The following is a 26,774-nucleotide window of genomic DNA, read 5'->3' as shown; positions in this document are numbered from 1 at the left end:
AAATATCAAATAGATTTGTAAAGACAGTGAAGTCAGAAGATGGTACTTAGTTTTTGTTTGTTTAATGCATATGGATAGTCTAGCCTTATAGCAATCAATTCAGAAAAAAATGTATTCTATAGAATACAACTGATAACTTCAGGCTGAGTTGACACTTCATTTTTAAACTTTAAGATGCAATAAGTGTAAAGATCATTCAAATGAGGACTGGGAATGTGGCTCAGTGGTAGAGTGCTTGTCTAGCATATATGAAACCCTGGGTTCAACTCCTTAGTACCACATAAACAGAAAAAGCTGAAAGTGGTACCGTGGCTCAAGTGGTAGAGTGCTAGTCTTGAGCAAAAAAAAAAGATCAGGGACAGTGGTCAGGCCCTGAGTTCAAGCCCTAGGACTGGCAAAAAAAAAAAAAAAAAAAAAAAAAAAAAAACATGCAAATGTTTATAGTACCTAATGAGTAACAGCAGATCATGACAGAAAATGAGCTCAGCACTCTATGAAAGTTTGTACATTTATTTCCTATATGTAAAACAGCCTTAAAGTACTTCTCATTGTACATACTTACACCTGAGGGAGTTGAACTTAGAAAATTCAAGGGATACTTTCATTATTATTCAGGTATAAGAATGAAAACCAATGGAATACATCAGCCAATTTCCTATGGCTTAGGAAAGGTAAAGATGTAAGCGGAGTTGTACATAACTTTCAACTTGGTATTTTTAGCCATTTCCCCAGGAATCTACCTGACAGCATAAAAAAGAACAGGTACACCCACAGGGACTGAGCATTCAAACATCCAGTATCTGTCAAAAATGTAGTAAATAGACAAATAAGCATGTGTGAAATAAACAAGAGTGAACATGTCATGTAAAAGAAGGAACAGACCTAGAGCCTGAGGCAAGGTTTTAATCAGTGTGTACTCTCTCCCCATGTGATCCTGGACTTTAGTACACAGATTTCTACAGGAGCATGTATACTATAGTATAAAAATACTGTGTATGATTTGCAGACCCAGATGCAGAGAATTCTGTTTACAGAAGGGAAAAGATAGCCAGCCAATTAGTTCCCGAAACCACATTTATTATCTTCTATGTGTCCTATTCCTGGTGTTGAGGCTAAAACAAGAGAACAAGATAAATAATGTTCTTCAAGTATGTATTAGGAGGAAAGATAAATAAATAAAACAACATCAAGCTCTATTAAGGGTCATAAAGACAAAGAATAGGGGGTACTATCCTGGAATGCTTAGGGCTTATTTTCCTGTGATGCTCAGGTAAAACTTCTCAAAAAAAGCAACAGATACATTAGGATAGAAGAAGGATGTATTTGATCCAAGTTATCATGCAGGAAGGGTGATGCAAACAAAAAGAACAGTGGGTACAGAAGCTCAGAGAATGGGAATGTGCGACATTAGAGCATGTCAAGGAAAAGAAAGGAGAAAAAGACAGTAAAAGACACAGAAAAGTGAGAAAAAGAGCAAGAGCTAGAGGCAGGAAGAAGACAATTATAGGATTTTATAGACAATTACAAGTTTATTCTATTTCAATAGAAATATTTTATATTTACTCAAGTGGATTGCTATAATCTAATTTAAGGTTTAATAAATCTAGGTCTTATAGACTGTGTGGATGGTGGGCAATTCTAGAACAAGAGTCAAGGTAGAAAGAGCAGTAGTAAATTGTTCCAATATCTCAGGCTTTAATGATAGTAGATCAGGGTTATAGGAAAAGATATGATAAAGATTGCTTATACTCAGAAAGTATTTGAAAACAACAGTTTCTGAAGGACTGGATACAGGAAAAGTGCTAGATACAGAATTTAAAGTAATATAAAGAAAGCAGCTAAGAAACCAAAGAGGAACTGTGATGGAGACAAAGGCTGCTGATAGATAAAAGCAGAATCTAGCAGTTTTCAATTTGCAGAGTAACTGGCAGTCACTGTTATTATTTCTAATAAAGCCACTCCCCAATTTCATTCCCTTAGATTGAGGCAATAGATCTTGCTCTTCTTTGTTTTCTCTTTATCTTTCGCAGTGGTACTGGAGTATGAATTTAGAGCCTCACACCTGATAGGCAAGCACTCTACATGTGAGCCATGCTTGCCCATTCTCTTCACTTTGGGCATTTGTTTTAATAGGGTTTCACTTTTTGCCCAAGCCAACCTGGATTGCAGTCCTCATATTTATATTTCCCATGCAGCTGGAATGACTGGCATACATCAACAGGCCTAATTTTTTATTGGCTAATACGCAGTTCTGACAACCTTTTTGCCTGGACTGGCCTGGAACCTTGTTCTTAGCCTCAGTAACTTAAAAATCAAAACACAGTGGCAAAAAAAAAGAAAACAAAAACAAAAACAAAAACTCTGAAACAATCACAAAGCTCAGGGCCTCAGAAGCAGCAAAAAGATGAAAACTCCAAATTCAAAGCATGGAACTATTTTAAAGCAATAAGTACTTTGTTACAAAGTGATACACACAATTAATAGCTATCAATAATCCAAATTGTGACTATCCAGACATGTGATCCTGATAACACATTTAAATTCAAAATATCCATAAAGTTCACACTTGAAGCATCTGGGGGCCTGGTGAAGTTAGGAACCATCCTTAAAAGCCACTTAACGAGGTAAAAATACATTTTAATTATGACCTAAAACAAACCTCACCTGCAGTTGAAAGTATTTTACAGTAATTCTAGTCCAATCACACACAAAACATGAAAGCAAAATCAAACAGAAAATTACAAACTGATTACTACACAGGGTTATTTATCAGCATAAAAATGTATATGATCTATCATACTTTAATTGCTATTAGAGATAAACAGACATAAGTTTGCACTTCAGTTTAGTTAGGATTAAATTCATTGGTTTCCTAAATAGTATGGGTTTAAGTCACAGAACCTCCTGCCAAGCAAATAACATTTCATTTGTTTCGGAATAACATCAATTTTTGTTGGACGATTCAGGGGGGAAATAAAGCACAAGTAGGGTAGAGGAGCAATAAAAACAGTACTCCTTAAGATCATGTTCTGTTGGGTGCTGGTGGCTCAGGTCTTCTCGGGAGACTGAGATCTGAGGATTGAGATAGAAGCCATCTGGGGCTCTTTAGTCTCTTATTTCTAGTTAAGAAGTAAAATTGCAAAAAAAAAATTGAGAGGTATGCCTCATGCAGAGAAGCACCAGACTTGAGCAAAAAAGTCAAAGGACAGCAACCAATTCAAGCCCTTGTACTAGCACAAATGGGGAAGAAGAGGAGGAAGAAGAAAGAAGGTGGCACTTTGGCTCATGTCTATAATCCTGGCTACTCAGAAAGCTGAGATCTGAGGATCACATTATTGGATCACATTATTCAGAGCTACTTTGGATAGAAAAATCTGAGAGTCTCTTTATCTCAAAGTCACAACAAAAGACTCATAGAAGTGTGGCTCCAATGGTAAAGTGTCACCTATGAGCCAAAATAGCAGAGTGAAAACTCAAGGCCCTTAGTTCAAATCCCAGTACTGGCAAAACAAACAAATGAACAACAAATGGGGTGCTGGTGGCTCACATCTGTAAATCTAGCTACAAGAGGCTGAGATCAAAGGATCCCAGTTCAAAGTCAGCCTGACAGAGAAGACTGTAATACTCTAATCTGAAATTAACCCTTAAAAACCCAGTAGAGCTGTGGCTCAAGTAGCAGAGGAATAGCCTTGAATAAAAAAAGCTCAGAGACAGTGCTCAGGCCCTACATTCAAGTCGGAAGGAAGGAAGGAAGGAAGGAAGGAAGGAAGGAAGGAAGGAAGGAAGGAAGGAAGGAAGGAAGGAAGGAAGGAGGGAATGAGGGAAGGAGGGAAGGAAGGAAGTAAGGAAGGAAGGAAGGAAGGAGGGAAGGAGGGAAGGAGGGAAGGAAGGAAGGAAGGAAGGAAGGAAGGAAGGAGGGAAGGAGGGAAGGAGGGAAGGAGGGAAGGAAGGAAGGAGGGAAGGAGGGAAGGAAGGAAGGAAGGAAGGAAGGAAGGAAGGAAGGAGGGAGGGAGGGAAGGAGGGAAGGAAGGAAGGAAGGAAGGAAGGAAGGAAGGAAGGAAGGAAGGAGGGAAGGAAGGAAGGAAGGAAGGAAGGGAGGGTGGGAGGGTGGGAGGGAGGGAGGGAAGATGGAGGAAGAAAAAGAGGAAGGGAGTTATGGAGGGAGGGAAGAAAACAAAATGAGAGAACTTAGAATTGTCCAAAGTATTAAATACACCAATGACTTACTTCTTGAAACTATAGGAATAATTATAAACAAATATTTTCAATGCTTGCACACCTAACAAATAGTCTGGACATTCATTATATACACTTAAGAAAAGAAAAGCTTAAACTTAATGGGGGAAGTCTCTTTTATAAACGTTGTGTATCTCCAAAGTACTATGATAATAATTAAATCACGGATAAAGGTGATAATCACCACAAATACTCTATAAAAATTGAGGTCTAGCCTCCTAATCTGGCATAAATAGAACTGTCTTTCAAGGATGAACCATTTGACTCTCAGGTTTCTAAATAATCTTACAGATTTAAATACTGGCTAAGAGTTTACTGAAAGCAACAATACTATTACACACCACATTCATATGCAACCTAAACATTTCTACCTTTTATGTCCTACTTCTTAGCCATATATAACAAAATTGTCTGATGTTAATTTCAATCCTTTCATGCAAAGGAATACCTTGATATAATGCATCAAAACTTTTCGTATGTCCTTAAAAGTTCTTTTTTTCTGTAAAATCCATCTCTATATTCTAGAATGATACTGAATGAAAGGTATATTTTTCTAAAGCCCTGCGAAGTTTCCAAGTACATTAAATTTTTAGCCCAACATAGTATTCTGCTTGAATGAGTAAGTTGAAAGTAGAAACTACAGCTAAGCACAATGTTTATGTTAACGTTACCTTGTGGGCAAGAATAAGTAGATGATTTGGTCTCTGGCATCCTCAACACCAATGGCATAACTCACACAACCACACTGGTGAGTAATCTGAATAAATAACTTCTAGAATAACTGTGATAGGTTTCTAATGGATTCAGTCAGATAATCAATATATATTTACTCATATGTATTACTAACATAATAGAAAACATCCTTAACTGGGGGACAATTATGAATAAGACTACCTACATAGGTTCTAAGTAAATGAGAAACAAGTTTTGTTTTGTTTTTTCATCATTTCTTGAAAGGTAACAGTTCCTGTGAGAAAAGCTTTATTAAAGTCACTTTATTGGTCCTCTGAACTCCATAAGACAGGCACTTCTGTTTACTTCTGTGTGTGTGTGTGTGTGTGTGTGTGTGTGTGTGTGTGTGTGTGTGTGTGTGTGTGTATGTGCACGTGTGCACTTTATCTCTTGCAAATGAAGGGAGACTAACCATAGCTGAAACTGAAAGCCAATGAGTTCGGTGACATCCCAATTCCATCTGCTACCTTTAGGCTACGGAGATTAGAAAGTCATTTTCTCTACCCTCTAGCAGTGTCCAATTTATAGGAATGATAAGCTGCAAGAAAAAAATAGGTAATGAGGAAAAGAGATGGGAAGTGGTTTAAAAAAAATTTTGGAACAAAAAATTACTAGAAGAAGCCGCTTAGACGCATGAAAAGTTCAAGCTATGATTGACAATGTGCTCTATGTCAAAGTCTTCTGAAAAGATTGTTTTCTCCTTGATTTTTAAAAGGATAAGAGAAAAATAATAGGACACTACTGATATCTGTTAAAAGTTTGACCTAGAAGACATATAACAGCATTGAGTATTGATATTTGTAAAATTTCAGAGGCTATCAGGAATTCACTTACCAACATGTCTAGCATACAACAGAACAAGTTCATGCTAAACAGAAGCCACTCGAAAAGGAGGCACATATACTACGCAGCCATGACCTGCCACCAAATGCATCTCCAGTTGACATCTTCAAAAGAAATGCACTAGTACTCCATAATTACCATTGTAGTTCTCCTCAAATAGAGCAGGTTTAGTTGTGATTTGCTTTAATTAGGTAATTTTACTTTCATTTCTCTGGTAATTATTTCAAATACAACAGCATTAATAAATTCCTTATATCTTACACACATACTTCTTTTCAAACAAAATTATTAATACATCTACCTGATAGCAACCAGAGAAATAGAAATAGATATATCCAACAAGTGATCAGAATACCATGTCAAGGTTGTAGACAAAACTTCAGACTACTTTGTAAAATGGCTGTTAGTGAAAAGTAGACTAAAGCTATGTCCCTCCAAAAGACTATTTGACATGTACATATTTGTATACATACCTGATTTAATGTGTTTGTAGGATTTGCTCTCTATTATTTTTTTCAACTTTTAAAATCTAACAATAACTGTCGTTTGGTTATTCTGAACGTGCTAGTCACCATTCTGGAAGTTTTGCCTGTAGTGCCACTCATGTTCATCATCTCTTTGACAAGCAGATATTAATGTCCCTGTGTTACAAATAGAGCTCAGATTCCAAGAGATGAATCATCTATCTTGCTGAGTATGAGTTGTTTTATATGAAAGAAAGAGAAAACCACATTCAATACCATCACTTTTAAACCTATATATTATTGTCCAATAGAAAATAAAATGCTAAGTATTATCAGAAACTGCAGATTATTCTGCAGTTGCTTAAATAAATATTAAGCTTAAGATATCTGCATTCAGCCCTTTTGCTTTTTAGTTTGTTTTTCAAATAGCGTCTCATTCATTTGGGCAGGCTGCCCTCCTTCCTCCCAAGCAGTGGGGATTATAAGCGTGTACTACTCTAACCTAACAAGTTCAAGTTTTATTCTTTATATTTTCTATGCAGGATATAAAAGTATTCTGTGTAATGAATCTTACAAATAAAGTGTTACTTTCAATGGGCTTAAAAACATTTGTTCTCTTGAGTAAATTATACATATACCTTCATCCTGTTTCTTCAACAAACAATAATACATATGAACTTCATCTGTCTGATAAATTTTTGCTGAAGTATTATCACAAGGTTTTACCAAAATAAAAAATAAAATAACCCAAATCCAGGCACTCTAAATCTCTGAGAGTATGATGAAAAAGTCTTTTAAATACTTAGCGCCCATGTGGTAGACTCTTCCAGAAGAAAGTAAAAAAGCAACAGATCAGAAAACATCTCTTCTGCTCCATATCAAGTTCCTCTTTCATGGACACCTCCACAAGAGGGGGCTGGGGAAAAGTGGATAATGTTCTTTGTTTCCTTCAGACCCATGCTCTCCCTAATCTCTCCTTCTGACTGAAGTAAAATAAAATGACAGCTGAGGGGCAAGACCAGCATTTCAGGAATCATGACAATTTCACAATACAACCACTTAGTATAACTCACATAAAACACAGAATATATTACAGTATTGTACAAAAGATAAATGTATGGGGTTGGGAATTTAGCTCAGTAGACAAATACTTGTTTAGCAAGTACAAGCCCCCAAGTTTCAGACCTCAGATCTGCAAAAACAGGGAAGAAAAAAAAAAAGACAAAGAAACAATAGACCAGTATAGGGTGGCCACTACAGGTATATTAAAACTATTTTAGGCTGGGTGCAGTAGTCTAAATGCAAATGCCTGTAACCTCAGCTATTTAAAAAACAAGAAAATGAAAAAACATAAGTAAGAGAATCTCAGCCTAAGGGTAGCCCTTGGCCCAAAAGCAAAAAGCAGGAGGGAACTTAAAGCAAAACTTGCTGGGGTGTGGCTCAGGTGGTAGAGCAAATGGACAAGCACATGGCCCTGAGTTCGGAGTTCAAATCCCAGTACAGAAGGGGAAAAAATCCAGTAATACAGACATTCATTTGGCTTTAAACACATTATTTTTTCTAGGCTCATGTCCTTAGAACCCCAATTTTCCAATTTAATCTACCTTCATCTCCTACTACCTAGCTTTCAAGTAACTCAAGAACTATACTTCTCTTCACTGGAGCCCACTGCTCATTCATTTGCTTTCTACTAGAAATCACATTTATCTTCTTGCCACAGTCATCATTCAGGCAAGAAGCTTCCATGGTTGGCTTAAAAATTCTGATTTCTCTCTATTCACATTGTGTGTGCTTGTGTGTGTGTGAGCCTGTGAACCTGTATACTTGTCTTGGGACTTGAATTTAGGACCTAGGTGCCATCCTTGAACTTTCTGTTAAGCTTAGTTCAGTACCACTTGAGCCACAGCTCTTCTTTTGTTTTTTTTTTTTTTAATTTTTTTATTGTTAAGATACTATACAGAAGGATTACAGTTATATGGGTAGGGTAATGAGTGCATTTCCTACCGACCATTGTTACCTCCTCCTTTGTTTTTCCCTACCATCACTTCTCTCCCCAACACAGCTCTTCTTTTATTAGAGATTAAAGAGTCTCAAAGGCTGAGCACTATTGGCCTACGCCTATAATCCTAGCTACTCAGGAGGCTGAGATCTGAGGACTACAGTTCAAAGCCAGCCAGGGCAGAAAAGTCTATGAGACTCTTAACTCTGATTAACCATCAGAAGACAGTACCCAGGCCCTGAATTCAAGCCCTATGGAGAAAACAAAAAACAAAACAAAAACAAAAAACAAAAACAAAAAAACTGACAAATGGTCATGCCTGGGATGGCTTCAAACCACAATCCTCAGATTTCAGCCTCTGAGAAGCTAGGATTACATACATATTTTGAAAAAAACGATAAAAGGGAGCACAAGAGCCTTATTTTCTTTTGCCTTTTGCTGTTCTCCACTAGAACTCCAGTCACAGTCAACAGTTTTCTCCATCACTTCCATCATCTGTTCTGATTGTTTTTTGAGCTACTCTGATGGGTATTTTCTATTCGTCATACCTCTGTTCATCCTTTTCAAATGTCTCAAATCATTTTTACAGGTCCTACTCCATTAACAAAGTACAGTAGACTATATATACTAAATATAGCTGATTTCCTACAAAGTTCCTTTAAAAAATTTTTTTTCTTTTCTCTTTTTGGTGGTATTGGGGTTTGAACTCAACATGTCATACTCATTCAGCTTGCTAGCTTGGCTATTGCTCCACAACTTGAGTCAAGCCTCCACCCCTCCTTTTAGCTGGTCTTTATAGGAGGTGGCATCTCTCAGCTTCTTTTTAAGAGTTTAACATTAAAAAACATTAGCAACACGATGAAATCTTAAATTAATGGAAATGAACATAGACTAATGATTTTTTTAAGTAAACTTGATTATCCCTTAGAAGATAGAGCAGAGAATCTAAGTGTAAGTTTTAACTCTTTCTACTCAAATTTCTTTTCCTATCATAATGATACAATTTCTTGACTGCCACTGTTAAATGTGATCGTAACATTTATTAACTTTAAGGCATCTCAAGCTGTAAATGAATATCACCTATATTCATTTAGAATATATAACATTTTCTAGAAATGCTTATGTATTATTGTGATTAAGAAAATATCCTACATTGTAAATAAATATAAAATAATATTTAATGAGTAAGCATTTGTATATGGAAATACCTCAGATTTAGGTGTTTATCCACAATATCAATATCAGTTGTCCATTTTCATGCCTACAATAGCACTGCGTTGTCAAAGGTAGATTCACAGGAACAGAACTACGTTTAGTTCCCTTGCAAACCAGAGTTCCATACTTATTCGAAACTATGGCTAACTAAATTCATTTTTTATTAGTTGTGCAAGCAATAAGAAATCTTTAAATTAAGAAGTATTTAGAATAACAGATCAAGTCTTATTTCTTTCACAGATCACAGAACTATATCAAAAGCACATGCTTTTAAAATGTAAGTAGTATTATCTTGCAGGTGGCTGTAAGAAATCAATTGTCTAGTTAACTAGGTTCTCTTGATTTGATTTCTGGGGTTTTTAAAAAAGACTTCAGGGGCCAGGAAGGTGGCTCAGTGGTAGAGTGCTTGCCTTGCATGCATGAGGCCCTGGGTTCAATTCCTCAGCACCACATAAATAAAAAGAAAAAAGCTGGAAGTGGCACTGTGGCTCAAGTGGTAGAGTGCTAGTCTTGAGCTGAAGAGCTGAGGGACAGCGCCCAGGCCCAGAATTCAGGCCCCACGACTGGACCCAAAAATAAATAATAAATAAAATCAAACAAAAAAGACTTCAGAATTCTAACTAGCCACTATAAAACAATGAGACCAACCAAAACCACTCAAATTCATCAAAACTTTCATAGCAACAGCTTTACTATGAAATTATATATCATGTGATATATTATTTAATATATATCAATATATATATAGTTTGTTTAAAAATTTGATTTTCCTGGGAATAGGTGGTCCTTATTTATTTTAATTTCCAAACTCCTAAGTACAAAAATTGTCATTAGGTTATTACTTTGTCAGTGTTTCAGACAGGGGAACAGGGTACAAATCCTGTATTGACCGTTTGAAAAGAGAATACTTACAGTCAATATTTGCTTCTTTTTTTCTCCTAGTTCTTTCTCAGTTATATCTAAGAAGAATCAATTGCAGCTTTCAAATATTTCGTCAATATTTAACATCATAACATTAGAGTCAGTATTTAATGTGTTTGTAATTTTTAAGACAGTATCCCAAGATGATCAAGTACTGCTATCTACCTACTACAGAACACATATCTTTGACACTACAAATTCTTATTTAAGCAGCCAGATTGCCAACCTTTAAATAATAAGTGAATTATCTCATCAAATTGTTGTTCCTTATTCTTTTTCCCCCTTTCATTTTTGTAGAACCAGAGTTCCAGGGTTTGAATTACTGATCTCAAACTTAATGGGCAGGTGCTCTAAAACCTGAGACATGACTCCATACTGGCTTTTGCTGGCTATTTTGGAGATGGATTTTAGTTACCTTTTCTTCCCTGGGCTGGCCTTAAACCTAACTCCTCTATATCTCTATTTCCTGAGTAGCTAGAATTACACATATGAGACTCCATGCCCAACCCATCAATCATTGCTAATACAGATCAATGGATTTTTCACAATCAGGAATATCAACCCTCAAACCTAAAAATTATAGATACGTACTTTTATCTAAATAGTAACAAGTGTATTAAAACTAAAACAGTCTACATAAGACCAGCTAAATAATGAAAACATTGACATGTTTAATTAAAAGATTAAATCCTTTTTAAGAGAAATATGTAAATAAATAGTACTTATGTATATAAATAGTACTTACTTAAATACATACTGTCTTAAAACAACAGAAGGATCTTTATGAAAATGTTCATGTTTTATATAGTAGATATGATAACTCTTTACAACTCAACCAGAAATTCCCAGTGTTAGTTCAACTAAAATTACAACTTCAAAACATCACTAAGCCCTACATCTGATGTCTCGATGATAAGATGTAGGTTGAGATGATATCGTCAGGTGTAACAGCTTTGATGATAATAAGAGAGCAATGACAAAATGTCAAAGGTGTAGACACCCAGAATGTTAATGTATTAAAACGTGACTTTACGCTGATTAATTATATGCTCCTTGAAATATCTGGAGTGCATATGAAAAGTTAATTGAAGCATTTCATCATGTGCCTGCTACTAAAAACAATTTTAAGTAAGTAATAGAGAATTTGCTTAAAATTATAAGTAGATAGAATTCAATTGGTAAATTCTCCATGTACCACATATAGTAGTATAATGCAGATGACAATAGTGGCTGCAAGAAAATCACTACAATAATATTATCTTGGATTTACTGAATATGATGGCATAGGATCAGAAAACTTAAGGGCTTTAAAAAAAAAATCTTATAGATCCCTGGGGAATAACTTCTTAAACTGCTGATGACCTGAATCACCTGGCAAACAGGTCTGTGAATGGATGAATATATGGTAATAATGGTTAAGGTAGTCATTAAAAGAATTATAAGACTGTTAGAGTTAAGCTATTAAAAAAAATCAACATTTAACAAATTTGTAACATAAATATAAATCACATTAAAGAAAAGGAATGTATTCCAGGCCAGCAAAAAACAGTTGCAAACTGATTCTCTGTTTTAATGTAGGTTAAAGACTGAATCCAGAAATTAGCCAAGGAAGGTAAAAAATAAATGAAAATTTCAAGCAGACTAGACCTAGGATGTCTAAATCTATCCCATTCAAGGGGAAAAAAGGACCTGGACTTCAAACCAATGAAAACTGCAGCTTCTGTTACAATGCTGCATATATTGATTGGGGCATTAAACATGTGAATTAGATAACTTTTTAATTGTTCAGATTCTGCTCACCAAATCATCTTCACTAATTACCTACATAAATTTTCTCAAGAGCAAAGGAATCTGGTTATGCCAACTATAGTGACCCAGACCCTAAGTTAGTTGCTTAAAGTTTTTAGTTTGTTTCCATTTTAACCAAAGTATAAACATAAATTGTCATTCTGACTTTAAATGTCAGTTTTGTAAACTCATTAATTTGAGTCATCCCAATAAAAGGATTCACTTGAACTGGCACAAATCAAGTACTGAAACTTGGAAAGATAAGGACTAAATCTGGTATTATATGCGAATTCATTGTAAGATATCCTATGGGAACCTACCTGGATAGCTAGTTGCCCTTTTACCTATGCCATTATGCATTTGCATCTTTAGATTTATAAATGTGAAAAACACTTGAGACGTAAACCATGAGAAGCAAAAAATGTACCTATAATGGACATATATCATAGTGTTCACAACATACCTATTAACTCCTAAATGCTATAAGCAGCATTATGAACTCACATAAAATATCAATTCATTTGGATCTTTGAAGATAACATCCTTCTTTTCAAAATACCCCAAACATATGTTTGCACTCAAACACTAGCAATGCATCACACAAAGTAAGTGCTCAATAAATATTTGCTATATCAGTGATGCAAACATGAAAAATAGCTCTTTAGAGAGTTCTGAATATCCACATACAGAAAAGCTCAGAAATATGTTCATCATTAACATTCAGTTGGCATTTGATTATGTCTTAGGTAATTAGAGCTTACTTTTAAAATGAAATTCTATAATAGATATTCTAAGACAGCAGGTATGTTAATTAAGGTATTTACTATACTTTCCCCAATACTAATTTTGCCAATGTGCACAATACTAACATTTTTCAAAATTAAGATTTTTCCCAAATCATCTTAATATTATATGTGTTTATGTGTATGTGTGTGTATATACAGATAGACATATATATATATATATATAAATGTCTGCATATTTATCTCAAGATTTTCAAAAAGGCTCCAAACTACATTACTAATTTTTTTTACTATTTAAGTGGCAGAAGAGGCTGGTATTTAGCTAACAAACTATTTATGAATATAACATCTTTATTTATAAAGAATGGGTTATATAATAAAAACAAATCATTAAGAGTAGAACAACAGAAATATATAGTATATATTAGACTTATTACATTGTAAAAACAAAACCATAAAATTATATTAAAAATACTACAACAATTTTAAGGAGAAGTGGTAGCTAGTATAATTTATTTAAAAACAGAGAGTCAATCTTACAAATTAACTCAACTTTTGAAACTAGCATAAAGAGAATCCATTAAGCAAAGGGTTTATTAAAGCATGTGCATATCTATTTTGATATCGAATTTGATTTAATGGGGATAATTGAGGAAATAGGCCACTGATAAAATGCTAATAATTACTAAGGGTTGAATTTTTAAGAAGTACTAAGTTATTTTAAAAGCAATACAGGAGCAATGCAATGGAACAGAAGCTATATACTAGTTTCCACTTATCAGGAAAATTCACAACTTCAATTTAGTTTTTCTACCTACTGTTGCTATCTCTTTCAAAAGCCTATCTTACAATGCTACATAGTATCATAAATTAAACCAAATTTTTTCCTAGAAACTTGTTCCATTATTTCCTTTCTTTGCTGATGAAGCCTAGCACTATGTAGCCACTAATTTAGGGCTCAACATCCTCAACTTCCTCTAGTCCTTAACTCTAAGTCCTGTCCATTGTAAAATGTTACCCAAATCCTTCTCTTCCTTTTTATCCCCACTATAGTTAGCTCTCATTACAAAGTAGGTAATTCAGAGTTTAGCCTGCTTTCTATCCTATCCACAATCTTTATCACAACTGTGCAATTAATGTTATCCATATCAATCAAAAAATTGAAGTTACCTGCTCTGTGGCCACTCTCAGCTCTCCTGACAATGAAAGCCAAGTTCCCTTTTATACAGTAGAGTCTACCATCCTGCCCTCATAAACTCTTCAGAATCATCTTTAGCTTCTAAATTCCTACAGGACAACCTGCTTAAATTTCCCAGAATACGGCGTTATTTTAAAATTCTCATTTTGAGGATACCATTTACAAAAGACATATTCAGCTTTTCTTCTAAATCCTTGAGGATTACTACTTCTCAGATGAAGCATTCTCTCCCTCTAGAACATATCCCCAAACTGGTACCACCTCTCAGCCCCAAAATATCATGATAATGAGCTTATTACAACTGTTCAGATATCTGTCTGTCCTGCCAAAGCATGAGCTCCTAGAAGACAAGCATGGCCTCCCATTAGATTCCCTTCCATGTACCTGGCACAAAAACATTTGTTGAATTAATCAACAAAAATGATAAAACAAAATATCAAATGCCTACAATGAATAATCATATTTTAAAATCACTTCAAATTTAAAACACTTAAACTAGTACTCCCCGCCCCCACTGGCCCGCAATGCACAAGTAACAACAATGAGGCCTACAATTTAATTACATAAGGACTTGAGGTACTCTCAAAAGCATCAAGTGAGATTAAATTTTAAATGGGAACTCCCTGGGAATGAACTGATTCTCCATATACCCAGGCTACTCCATCTTAATGACTGGTGTCCTGGGAATACCAAGGATAAGCAATGATTTTCTTTGCATGGATTCAAAACTTTATTCAGGACTACTGAGATCCAATTTTTAAAAACCCAATATATACAGACAGACTCCTAATATATGTTTTAACTCCTGATAGACACTTTAAATAAAAGCAGATTTATTTTCTTCAACTTTACCCTAAATTATCAGAAATCCTTATCCCTATTCTATAGATCTATGCAGTAAAAAATATCAAGAACAAAAGAACTATATTTCAAGCAAATCTGGATCTGAAAACAAATTGTTTTCTTAAGAGTCACAGGTATATAGAAAGTGACGATTCTGAGTGATAGCAGTAGTGATTATTTTATCAGGTTTTGGATGGCAGGAGGTTGTGCTGGGCATTTTCCATGTACTGTCTCATTTAAACCTCACAGAAGCCAACTGGGGCCAGTATTGGTCACTTGCAAATTACTGATGAGGAAATTGGAGCTAAGAAATTTATGTGAAGCAAAATGTCAAAGTTCCACACAAGTTAGTAGCAGGTTGGTGCAAATCCCAAGTCCCTTATGACCCTCAGTGTTCCGTTACAAAATGAAGAAATTATCTACCTCCCTCAAACAATACAGTATTCTAGGCTCCCTTAATAAATTATGCTTGCTCCTTGAAATTGAGTGGTGATTACAATGTTTATAGTTAAGGGGGAAAAATTCCTAAATACTCCTTACCTATTTAAAAGCAGAGATATTCTTAATCTCAATCCAAAAAAGGAAAGTAGTACCAAATTCCAAATTATATGCATTATATAAGTACATATATAAGTACTACTAAATACACATACATGCACATATGTGTATATACACATATATGTGTATGTATACATATATATTTATGTACGTATCAATGTATCCTAAGCTAGAAGAGAGAAGAATATTGCACATAGAAATCTTAATTCATTATAGCTTACTGAAAGAATACCAATAGAATCTAATCTATTATATTACGTCAAACGAAAAAGAAATACTTCCATCAGGAAAGACAGATTTGGACAAATACAGATGAGAATAACTTATAGTACATTGCTTGTTTTGTTTTTGTTTGATTTTTTAAGACAGACCTCACTTCTAAGCACCCTAAAAAGACAGTGGTCATTTCTGGAAGGAGGCTCAAAAAATGTAGCATTATGCTATTGATTACTTACATAAATATAGACTTCCATTAAGTTTCCTTTTTTCCTTTCTTTTTCTTTTGATACACAATCATCGTGATATATTCTGATAGCTATGAAGGAGACTAATCAAACTTCGCTGTTGTTTTAATTTTTCAATAAGAACTAAATGTAAAATACAAATCAAATCACTATGATTCCAAACAGAGCCAGATCTTACATCAACTCCATCTGGTGTTATATTAGGGTGTGTCCATGGAAATCCAACCAAGAGTGACTGCCAAACTAAGCTATAGAAGACAACTCAGAAAGCCAGTGAGTCCTATAATATAAGCTGTATTTTGAAAAGAGCATTAGAACAAGGCTTGACAAGATTATCTGATACCACTCCACCCTCCTAACAACACTGCAATTTCTTTAATACTATTTTTTGTCAATAAAACATCGGTCTGTGTTCAACACAGCAGATGCCTTCAGAGGATGGCATTGTTGAGACACCAGTTATCTAATCCACAAGAGAATATCCCAGCTTTTTGTCCCAACCCTGTGAACATGGTCTTTCTGCTAAGACACCAGTGAAGTCAATTGGTTTTTTTAATCCTCCATTTCCACCTATGAGAAACAGAAATCATAATACATTTTGGCTTCTCAAGGCTCTAAAAATGGAAAGTAGGAAAGGACAAAAAAATGAAGGTGAAGTACTATGAAAAGAATACACTAAGATTCTCTGACCTGATTACTGGTCAGAGTCTTGCAAAACTAGAATTACTGCTTTTCCAATTCTCTACATGCCACCTGGCCATCAAACAACTGATAAATAATAGTGACTGCACAGCTGATCCACATAAGAATTTTAAAGTAATGGAAACAAATTCTGTGTCAGGATATACTTTTTAAATACTATTGAAATAACTTTACCTACAAAGAATAGTGACTTATTGGCACTACAAAAGTAGGTGTAAGACAATTATGATTATTTACAAATTTTAAACTCTAAAACATTTTCAAAGTAGTGATCTCCAGATGAAGAACAGCTTCCAACTGATACTGAAGCATCTATACAAGAACTGAAAATAAGCTAACTCACAAACACAAGGAATCACAGAGTAAGCTTCATCTTAGGGCCCGAAACACAATATGAATTATTTTTATATTGTTCTGTCTGAGCTGTCTATCTCAGATTCTTAACCTCCAGAATTCTATTTTTAAAATCACTTAACACTGTGTATTTCCAGTAGCCATCAAGGCATATGCTGTCATCTCTGACACGGAACATTGTCAGCAAACTCAATATGGACACTAATGATCTCTGGCAATAGTGCCCAACCTCTTCTCAAAGAGCTCTTCATTCAAGAAGAAAAAGTCAAAAGTTCTATAAGAAAACATGTTCTAAAACTTAAGAAGTAGTCATTATACAATGTTAAGACCACTAATACCTCTTCTTTGAAGGTTCACACTGAATTTTAAAACCCCAAACTGTCAGGCATTATAACATTTTCAGCTCTCTCCCAAGTCACCAATACTCTATTCTAGCAATGTCAAATAATGATAGCTGCTGTCATTATTTTTTTTTACACAATAGCTGGGAGCAAGTTGTACAGATGTCCTTCATCTTAGACTAGTCAAAAAAATACCCAAAACAAATGTTTGGGACCTGATAGTAATACTGTCCACTTTCCTAAAGCCAAAATAAATGGGCTATTATACATTGCACATTCTGTCCATAAAAATCTTATGGCCAGAATATCAGCTTAAAAAGTCAAAGGTTTTTACTCATTTTATTTTCTTCTGAACTAGTTTCAAATAACTCTTTTCCCTCTACACATAGACCTCTCCTTCCTGCTACTAGAAACTACCTTATTCTATTCACATTTACTTTTGGCTTTAATCACAATTCCCTTTTGCAAGCAGTATATACCTCCAGGAGGTATATTTGAAGATATTGTTGAAGTGTAGAAAATACATTATTTTCACTTAATAAAGGCAACTGTGTGAGTGTGAAAAGGAGTAAGCAAAACCAGTAATCTCAGACACAAGTGATTTTTCAGGTCCTATAAACCCCAACATAATTCCAAGTCACAATAAAACAATAAAAAATCTGCCTAACTAATTCTAGATCCCTGTTCTAGTTAACAGACAAGAGTCCCTCTAACTCTATTTGCTTAGCCAATCTAAAATGCTGATATTCTCCTAGATCTAACAGAGAGGAAAAATGGGTATCTTCTCCATCTAACACCTAAGTGGGTAACCTAGATACTGTAAATAGAGGCAACATAAAGGATGCAACAGACAGCTCTAAAGTAAGAGCCAAAATATTTAACCTGCAACTCCTTGGAAAAGAACTTGAAAACACTTGCAGTTTAGCCAAAAATGGTACTAATATGGAACTGCTACAAGCTAGTAACCCAAAACAACAACAACAACAACAAACTCTTTACCAAACCTAAGTTTGCTGTTGCTGGGTGAAAAAAGCTTTGCTGTCCAAATGTTCTTATTTGTTCCCATTAATTATGCCTATACTTTTCATTATTTATTATCAGAAGATGATTGACCTGCCTTTCTGAAGCAAGTACTTAGAAAAGCAGAATCAAATTCACAAATACAAGAGGAAACTAATTAACAAGCATTTTTCTGATGGCGTTCTAGTGCTGGCAGGAATTGAGAATCAAGTCTCTAAATTACACACTACTGAATGTTTCTAAAGCCAATAACTAAATATTTAACCAATAGAAACCGCACAAAAATCAATCTTAACTCATTATGACATTATATGGAAAAGTCTCTGATATAAAAACATATTCTATTAATGTCTCATAATATCAAATGTAACTATTGTGTACAGTACAATAGTATAACTTATCAAATCAAGAAAAATGATAAATTAATGCTAAAAGATCCACAAGATTAATGGCACGATCTATTCGCTCTTAAGAGATTATCTGTATACTGCCGCATATATTCACTCAATAATTATATAAGCTTGTCCTTTCTACATGATAAAGGAATTTAAAGGACTGCATCTAGGATGAAATTTTCAGGTTTCCCATTCATAAAAAGAAAGGTTTTAAATAAAGTAAGTTCAATGAGTTCAATCATGATTTCAAGGAAATAGCTAAAATTACTGAAAGTTAATGAATTGCAAAATGAGTTCAAGAGTAGTTTTTATACTTTGCTTGTAGTTCAGTCTTTATTAATTACACAGCTTGTGCATTTACAGTTACTTAGGTTGGGCTGTAAGAGAGGTAAATGGAAAGGAAAAGTTTTCTAGGAAAATCAAAGTATTCTCCTAACCAAGTGCATAATTCAGTTTTTTTAATTGTTAAAGCTCAAAAAAATAGGAAAAAGTATATTTATTTCACATATAACCTCAAATAGAAAAGTTTCAAATTTAAAAAATCTGCATATAAATCAGACATCTTTTCTATATAAGAATATAATACATACCAAAGTATGAAGTAAATTGCTTTGAGTAGGAATAACAAAGCACTTGTGCTTGCTAACTAGTTTGATAAAACATTTTAATTAAGAGAAGACAAACTATAGTCTTAATAAATAAGAGTATTTTATCTTCTGTCACAGAATATACATTTTTCTTTTTATTTCACAAACATGTTATACTACTACACCAATGAATGACCCTTTATCAAAAATAGCAGCCCAAACTATCTATTCCTGCAAGCCAAATCAGGCTTCTAAATTTTTTCAGTCCTTTCTGGACAATCTTAAACAAAAGGCTCTCAACACTGTTAAAGAAATGGATATAAATGAGTTCTATAAATAGTCAATTATACTTTACTTCCTATGCTTTGGAGGAAAAAAATCATGTCTTTTTTTTTAAAGGAGGAAGTGCCACTAAATTTTACCACTGATTGTTTGGTTTTGTATAAAGACAATACAAAATTCATTTTTTTCTAACATACTAATAGTCATGTGCAAGTGACATGTTTCCATATTTTTCACCCAACAACAGAAACAAATCCAGACAAAAACCTGACAAAACAACCACCAGCAAAGCTTGACATTTCTTACCTGATACAGGTAAGCACCAGCTCCCAAATGCCACCTTGGGATAGTTCACACTACTAAGCAGACTCATGTTTTATCTCACTTAGAAAGAACGGGAATAAATTGGTATTGTTCTTTCTTTAGCAAAATCTATAGCAGTAGCTATAACACAATGTGAGCAGACCCCACAGATCTAACCAAATTCAAATCTGTCTCTAGAGATATAGGGAAAAAAATCATAAAATGCAGACTTACTGCTTGTCATGTGACTTGGAGAGGCATGCTGTCCATTGGGTGTGCTTGAGGTGAGGTCAATTGCCATGTTGGAGTGCTCCCTTTCAGGTGAAAGCTCATTGTCACCTGTTTTCACAAAAGAATACCTTTTGGTTTCTACTCATCATAACATAAAATCTAATTACTACATTTTCTGCATTCACACAGTGGCATGCATTGACCAAGTTTTATAGTAAAATAATATTCTCCCTCACAGAAGCCAAAAAGAAATGCTTCTTAGAAATACATAGTAAATGAATGAAATGACAGAAAGTCACAACTAAAAAACAAACAAAAAACACACAAAAGCACGTGAATTTACTGCCTAACACACTCTTACACTGTCAAAGAGAAGGAAATTAATACATAAAGTATCTTTTAGTTAAAAAAGGTAAGTTTTAACATGTACTTTAAATATTTAATATAAAGTTTCTATAATGAGCATTTTCCAAAATTCTATTAGAAAGCTAGAGGTTTGAAGAAGAGAGTTTGGTAGTGTACACATACACATACACATACACACACGCACACACACACGTTTGAAGCTAATTCTTTCACATTATGCATCCAGAAAAATTAGGTTACAGAGTAGCAAAAATGTCATACACATCACACCAGTAAATATACACATAGCCTAACATACTTTAAATTTAAAGTAACTGGAAAAAACAGTCAAGTAGAAAAGTATTTCTATGCTAAGCCACGAATGATTTCAATATTCCCCTTAATTTTACAATTTCTTATTTTGCTTCTGTGCAGTTGTTCCCTCAAACTCATTTAAAGTTAAATTATGAATAAGAATACGAAATGCTTAGTAAAATCTTTTAATTCAGACATTAAAATATAAGTGATATGAAGCTAACATTACAATAACAAATTAATAAAAATGAATACTTACATGTTATGTAGCCATCAATAGTCTCTGTTTCCATAGTCAAAGTGCAGTACTGCAAGACAAAAGATTAAACCCTTCACACAATGATTCCTTTCCCAATACGCCATTAAATTCTTAACTTATTTGAAACTCCAAGCAGTTAGTGAAGGTTGTTACTGCAACCTGTGCCCAAGAACCATACCACCAGTGTACTGTATGTGCTCATTTGCAAGTCACTGAACTCTTTCTGCAAATGATCTGATTCCTGCTGAGATAGGATAGGGAAGGTAAGTGTGCTGTGAGATGGGCTGGGGCAAGAAAGGAAGGGCTCTGCTCATCAAAATGTACTTGTTTTAGAGGAAAAAATAAAAATATGGGAAGGGTAGACCTGAAATTTGCCACCTTCGACCAGGATTTAAGTAGTTTTTAACCATTCACCACTTCCTACAATCACACTACAGTTTGAGGACTTCCCAGTATACAGATAGCTCTATTCACAATTGTTGCAAGTTGGTTCATCATGTTCTAACGGGGAGGGGGAGAACAAACAAATATAAGAAAACAAAACAAAACAAAAAACTTAGTGCCCAACTCTGTCTTGAAGACTCGGAACAAGTCTGACTTGAAAAAAAAATCGACCTTTTTTTTCCCTTCCTACCCCAAGTTCTGTGTAAGCACCTGTCTAGTGTAAGTTTAATTTCCTGCCAGATCCTGGTTGGACAGGAATGCCAAATCTACTTAATGCATTCCGATTTTGAGAATTTCAGAAACTTCTGGCTGTGTAGGAAGGAATCACTTTTTTCCCCCTCCAAGTTGGGGAGATGATTTTCATGCATGAGTGACACAAAACAGAACTTAATTCTCAGAAACAAAAGTAAATTGCATGAGATGACACCCCCCTAGCTTTGATTCACATGATGAAAAGATCAATAATCTAACTGTATTCTGTGAAGGAAAAAGTTTAAGAACTGACAAGTCTTGAAGAGAATTTTTACTTATTTCCCCCCCTTTGGCCCCGGTCCTTTTTGCCTTTAGTTGCAAAACTCTCACTGCCCCAGCAGCTAAATTATTCACAATGAGCCATTTCTGTATTGATCGCCAAGTATATTTAGCCCTGGCTCCTGGAATTTCTCCATTACTTACTGGAAAACAGGCAGCTTCACTTCTTGTCTCCAAAACCACTTCCCTTCTCCCTCCCCTCCCCTTCTTCACCACCACTCTCCCTAACACCCCCCCCCAAAAAAAAACTTTCTTCCTTCATGGAATAATCAGATCAAATTCCTAACTCAGTCACTACATAGCACTTAAATTTCAACCTGCTGTATGGTTATCAAATTCTTTCAATAATGATTACATAAGGCATTCAAGAAAGGGATCCGTAAAGTTTCCAAAGGGGAGCAGTTTCTTTAGAGATTTTTAAAAAAAAAAAAACACGCACAATTGAGCTTATCTCTTTAAAAATGTACACATTTAACACACAGACATCAAAAAGAAAGAAACGTCAGAGAGAAGCGAAAGAAGTCTGCCCCATCAATGAAATGGTTATTAACCCTCGGAGAAGGAAAGAAAGGAAAAAGGAGAAAGAGAAACAAATGTACATACAAAAGAAATTGTCCTGTGATTAAAAAAGATTCATCACCATTTCCAGCTCTGTCGGGAGATCTCAGCTTCTTCTAACCCCTCCAAGAGGGAGGTGACAATGTCGTGCTGAAGATACACGGAGAGGGAAAGAAAGAAGTTTCTTGGGTTCCCCCTTTCTCTCTTTCCCTCCTTTGCCCCCTCCAAGCCAAGCCCCCTGCAGAGTTCAAGGCGAGGAGGACGGAAAAAGCACTTTACAGGTGGGTCATTCCGAGCCCCAACCCAGCAAACAGATCGGCTGATAAACAAAACCAAGGAATCAGGGAGAAGTAACACCCCCCCCTTCTTCTTCTACTTCTTCTTGTTCTTCTTCTCTTCCTCCTCCTCCTCCTCCTCCTCCTCCTCCTCCTCCTCCTCCTCCTCCTCCTCCTCCTCCTCCTCCTCCTCCTCCTCCTCCTCTCCTCCTCCTTCCCCTCCCCCTTGTCCCTTTGGGATGGTCTAGTAGGAAAAGTCACTCAGGAATGGCACCACGTACTTTCAGGAAAGAGGAAAAAAGAGACAGAGAAAGGGAGGGAGAGGGAGAGAGAGAGAGGTCAGTCAGTGCCACAGCAATGCGATTAACAAGAAGAGAAAAAACTTGATCCACCGGTTCCTTAAGAATCGACCAAAAGCTAAGACAAGAAAACTGAAAGGAAAAAAAAAGGGGGGGGGGGTAGGAGGGGAGGGACAGTCAGGCAGAACCCGGCCAGGGAACCCAGGCCAACTTCACAGGACTGCTTTTGGCCTCTGGCAAAAAAAAAAAAAAAAAAAAAAAAAAAAGAAGAAGAAGAAGAAAGAAAAAGAAAAAAATTAAAGAAATAAAATTAAATCTTAATTCCATCGCTTTCGCCCATACCAGAGCCTGTCAAAGTGATTTAACTGCTGCCTTTTTACATGTGTCATACCAGGGTTTTTTTAGTGTGTGTGTGTGTGTGTGTGTGTGTGTGTGTGTGTGTGTGTGTTAATCCCAATAGGATCTGCATTTCTACCTTCTATCTAGACAGCTGCAATTTATGTCAGGTTATCCGATCTTTCTTCTTGGAATTCAAGTTAAAACAAAGCAAAAACAAGTCTAAATCCATGACAGCTACACCGATGAGAACTGACTAATCGATTCACATCCCAGAAACAGATGACCAGGAGAGGCGGAGGATGATACACACGAAGGAAGAGGACATCATCTTCAACCCGATTTCCCTGAGCGTCCTTTAACCAGAAATCATGATCCTAATCAGAATCACAACCCATCCCTCCCAAAGGAAAAAAAAAGCAAAAAAAAAAAAAAAAAAACCCACCCTCTGTCATTACTACTACTATTATTATTCTTCCTACTGGTTAACAGCAACAAGTCATTTGATCACATCACAGAGCAAAATCGCGATGCCACATTAATTACACTTAACTTTGAAAACACTGCCCCCCCCCCGCCCCAGCCTCCCGCTCGCAAACCCATCCACAAATGCACGGAATCGGCCGGGAATCCGAAGACCAACGCCAGCGAGCTGTCCTTCCCCACGCCAGGAACAGGAGAGAAAAAGAAGAGAAAGAAAGAAAAAAGAAGGGGGAGCCAAGCGGAGATTTACCTCAGCAGTGCATGCAGTAAAACAATCCCATCACCCTTTTGTTTGTGTTTACTGTTAGTGTGTCCTCTGTCTGTCTGTCTCTCTCTGTTCCTTCTGTCTTTCCTGTGCCTAGCGTGTGTTTGTGCACTGCAGTGGGTGGTGGAAACTAAGGCAGTGGATCTGTAGCTAAGGGTAATCCTGTTTTTACTTCCTCCATCTTCAGCGAGGAGCAGGGTTAGCCCGGGACAGCTGGTCAAACCCCGAGAAACCGATCCGGCGGAGCCCGAGCACATCTCTCCCCCGCCGGCCGGGCTCGCGCAGACGCCCGCGGGCGGAGGGCGGGTGGGAGGCGGCGACGGCGGCGGCCGCGGCGGCGGGGGCTGAGGGCGCCGGGCTCACCCCCGTCTCCCCACCCCCACCCTCACCTCACACAGACTCACACACTCGGGCACGAGCGAGAGAGCCGGCGGGCGCGAACGTGCGCGCGCGTGCGTGCGTGCGAGCGAGGAAAGGCGAGGGACGGGGGAGGAGGGGTGGCCGAGGCGCCCGTGCGAGTGAGTGAGGTGGGTGCGCGCGTACGCGCGGGGGCTGGGGGGGGTGTATGTATGTATAGATGTGAGGGGGTGTGCGCGCGCGCGCGCGCGCGGGCGGGAGGGAAAGCTCGGCGGGCGCGTGGGCGCGTGTCTGCGCGCTCAGCCGCTCGGCGCGCTCGGCAATCGATTACAGGACAAGTGCCGCCGCCGCCGCGGCTGCCCGGCAGCTCCGCGACGCGCGCCCGCCTTCGCGCCCAGCGCGCTCTCCCTCTGGCTCTCGGCGCTCGCGCGCTCTCCCTCCCTCTCTCTTTCTCTGTGGGCCGCGGCGCCCCCGCCCCGCCTCGCCCCCCCCAGCCCGCCGCCCCTCCCCCACCGCCCGGACCCCGCCCCCGCGGCCGAGGCCAGGTAACCCGCTCCCGTCCGCGAACCCCGCCGCACACACGCGCACACACGCACACTTCCACAGAAGTCACCGTCCACCTCACGTTTTCTGCCGGCGGGAGAGGAGCGGTTGGAGCCGGGAAGGGAGGTTCATTTCGGCCGCGGGAAGTTTTCTTTGGAACTGAGGGGTGTGTGTGTGTGTGTGTGTGTGTGTGCGTGTGTGTCCGTGTGCGCGCGCGTGTGTCCGTGCGTGCGAGGCCGAGCGGGGCGCGCGGAGCTGCGGGCGCGGCGTCCGGGTCGGGCCGGCTCGCCCGGCGCCCCAGACCCCTCCCCACGCCACCCCCACCGGCTGCGGCCCGCCGCGCGCCGAGCACCCCGAACCCCCCCCCCACACCGGCTGCGGCCCGCTGCGCACCCCGGACACCCCCCCACACCCCCGGCCGGCTGCGGCCCGCTGCGCACCCCGGACACCCCCCCACACCCCCGGCCGGCTGCGGCCCGCCGCGCACCCCGGACACCCCCCCACACCCCCGGCCGGCTGCGGCCCGCCGCGCACCCCGGACACCCCCCCACACCCCCGGCCGGCTGCGGCCCGCCGCGCACCCCGGACACCCCGCGGGGCTGCAGCCCCCCCCCCCCCGGGACTGGACTCGGGAGGGAAAGAAACGCCGGCGTGAGGTGAAGCTCGACTCTTCCTATTTTGAAAGTGCTTCACGGTGCAAGTTTAAAATTAGAGTGTTTACTCGCTTTTCCTTTTCTTCTTCCTCCCCGATCGCCTGGCTTGTGCCACCTGCCCTGAGTCAAAGGCAAGCAGCAGGGCTCAGGGAGATGTAACTAGCCTTCGAGGGGTCGCCCCTCGTACACCCGGTGTCATCGATCACACCGGGGTGACAGGTGTAAGAATGGGAATGCTGAAACAACAACAAACACATGTGTGTCCTTGCTACAAATAGGAGCCCTTTGGTGTGTTTCTTGACCACATTTGCAAGAAGAGGGAAGAGAGACTTCTATAATTAAAGGGAAAAGGAAAATGAAAGGAGCTGAAAATACTGAACTGTGTAGTCTGGGTGGGTTAAGTTTGAAAACACATGGAATTATCAGGACTGCCAAGCCTCATTTCTGAGAAGCCATATCACAGATTGTGAAGAAAATCGATGCTGAAAGAGTAAGAGCAGGCACCGTCCTCCTACTCCTTTTAAGAATCCCAGAAATAGTTGCTGAGGGTTTCTTGGTGGGTTTTTTTTTCTCTCTCTCTCTCTCCTAAGGAAAGAGAAGTGACACGTTGAAAATAAAATCATCAGCCGTATCTTAGGCATCACTTTACGTCTGGGAAATTTTATCTTTTCTTTAGATTGTTGCTGTGGAGAAAGAATTCATTTTTATGGTATACACTAAGTACTAGCTAATCTACAACTTTCATACTCTACTGGAATTCCATAATGAATTGCCTTTCCAAGTGTGTGTCATACATTGCACCATCTATTATTATTATTAATTGTTATTGCCAATAGTAGTGCCCTACAGGAAATAAGATTAACCAATTTTCACTTGAGAGAAATCATTTCCG

The 26,774-nt window shown here is 37.8% G+C and overlaps 1 protein-coding gene across 4 annotated transcripts in view; it reads right to left on the bottom strand.

Moving 5' to 3' along the window:
- Positions 1-25,375, bottom strand: part of Ikzf2 (IKAROS family zinc finger 2) — a 159,557-nt gene extending 134,182 nt beyond the window's left edge. The window contains exons 1-4 of one of the 4 annotated variants that reach the window (XM_070017802.1): positions 23,721-23,757; positions 22,717-22,821; positions 21,139-21,187; positions 20,223-20,327 (exon numbers count right to left, since the gene is read on the bottom strand). In XM_070017802.1, the coding sequence (XP_069873903.1) occupies positions 20,223-20,327; positions 21,139-21,172 (139 nt within the window). In that variant the 5' untranslated portion in view covers positions 21,173-21,187; positions 22,717-22,821; positions 23,721-23,757. Of the gene's footprint in view, positions 1-20,222; positions 20,328-21,138; positions 21,188-22,716; positions 22,822-23,720; positions 23,758-24,314; positions 24,490-25,282 lie in introns of those variants that run through there. The other 3 variants (XM_070017820.1, XM_070017819.1, XM_070017811.1) reach the window with 3 other exon arrangements.
- Between the last annotated feature and the right edge of the window lie 1,399 nt (positions 25,376-26,774).

This window comes from Dipodomys merriami, unplaced genomic scaffold (genome assembly GCF_024711535.1).
Source record: "Dipodomys merriami isolate MVZ:Mamm:240054 unplaced genomic scaffold, mDipMer1.0.p SCAF_1, whole genome shotgun sequence".
Classification (NCBI taxonomy): Eukaryota; Metazoa; Chordata; class Mammalia; order Rodentia; family Heteromyidae; genus Dipodomys; species Dipodomys merriami.
This window is presented reverse-complemented; position numbering and strand designations above follow the sequence as displayed.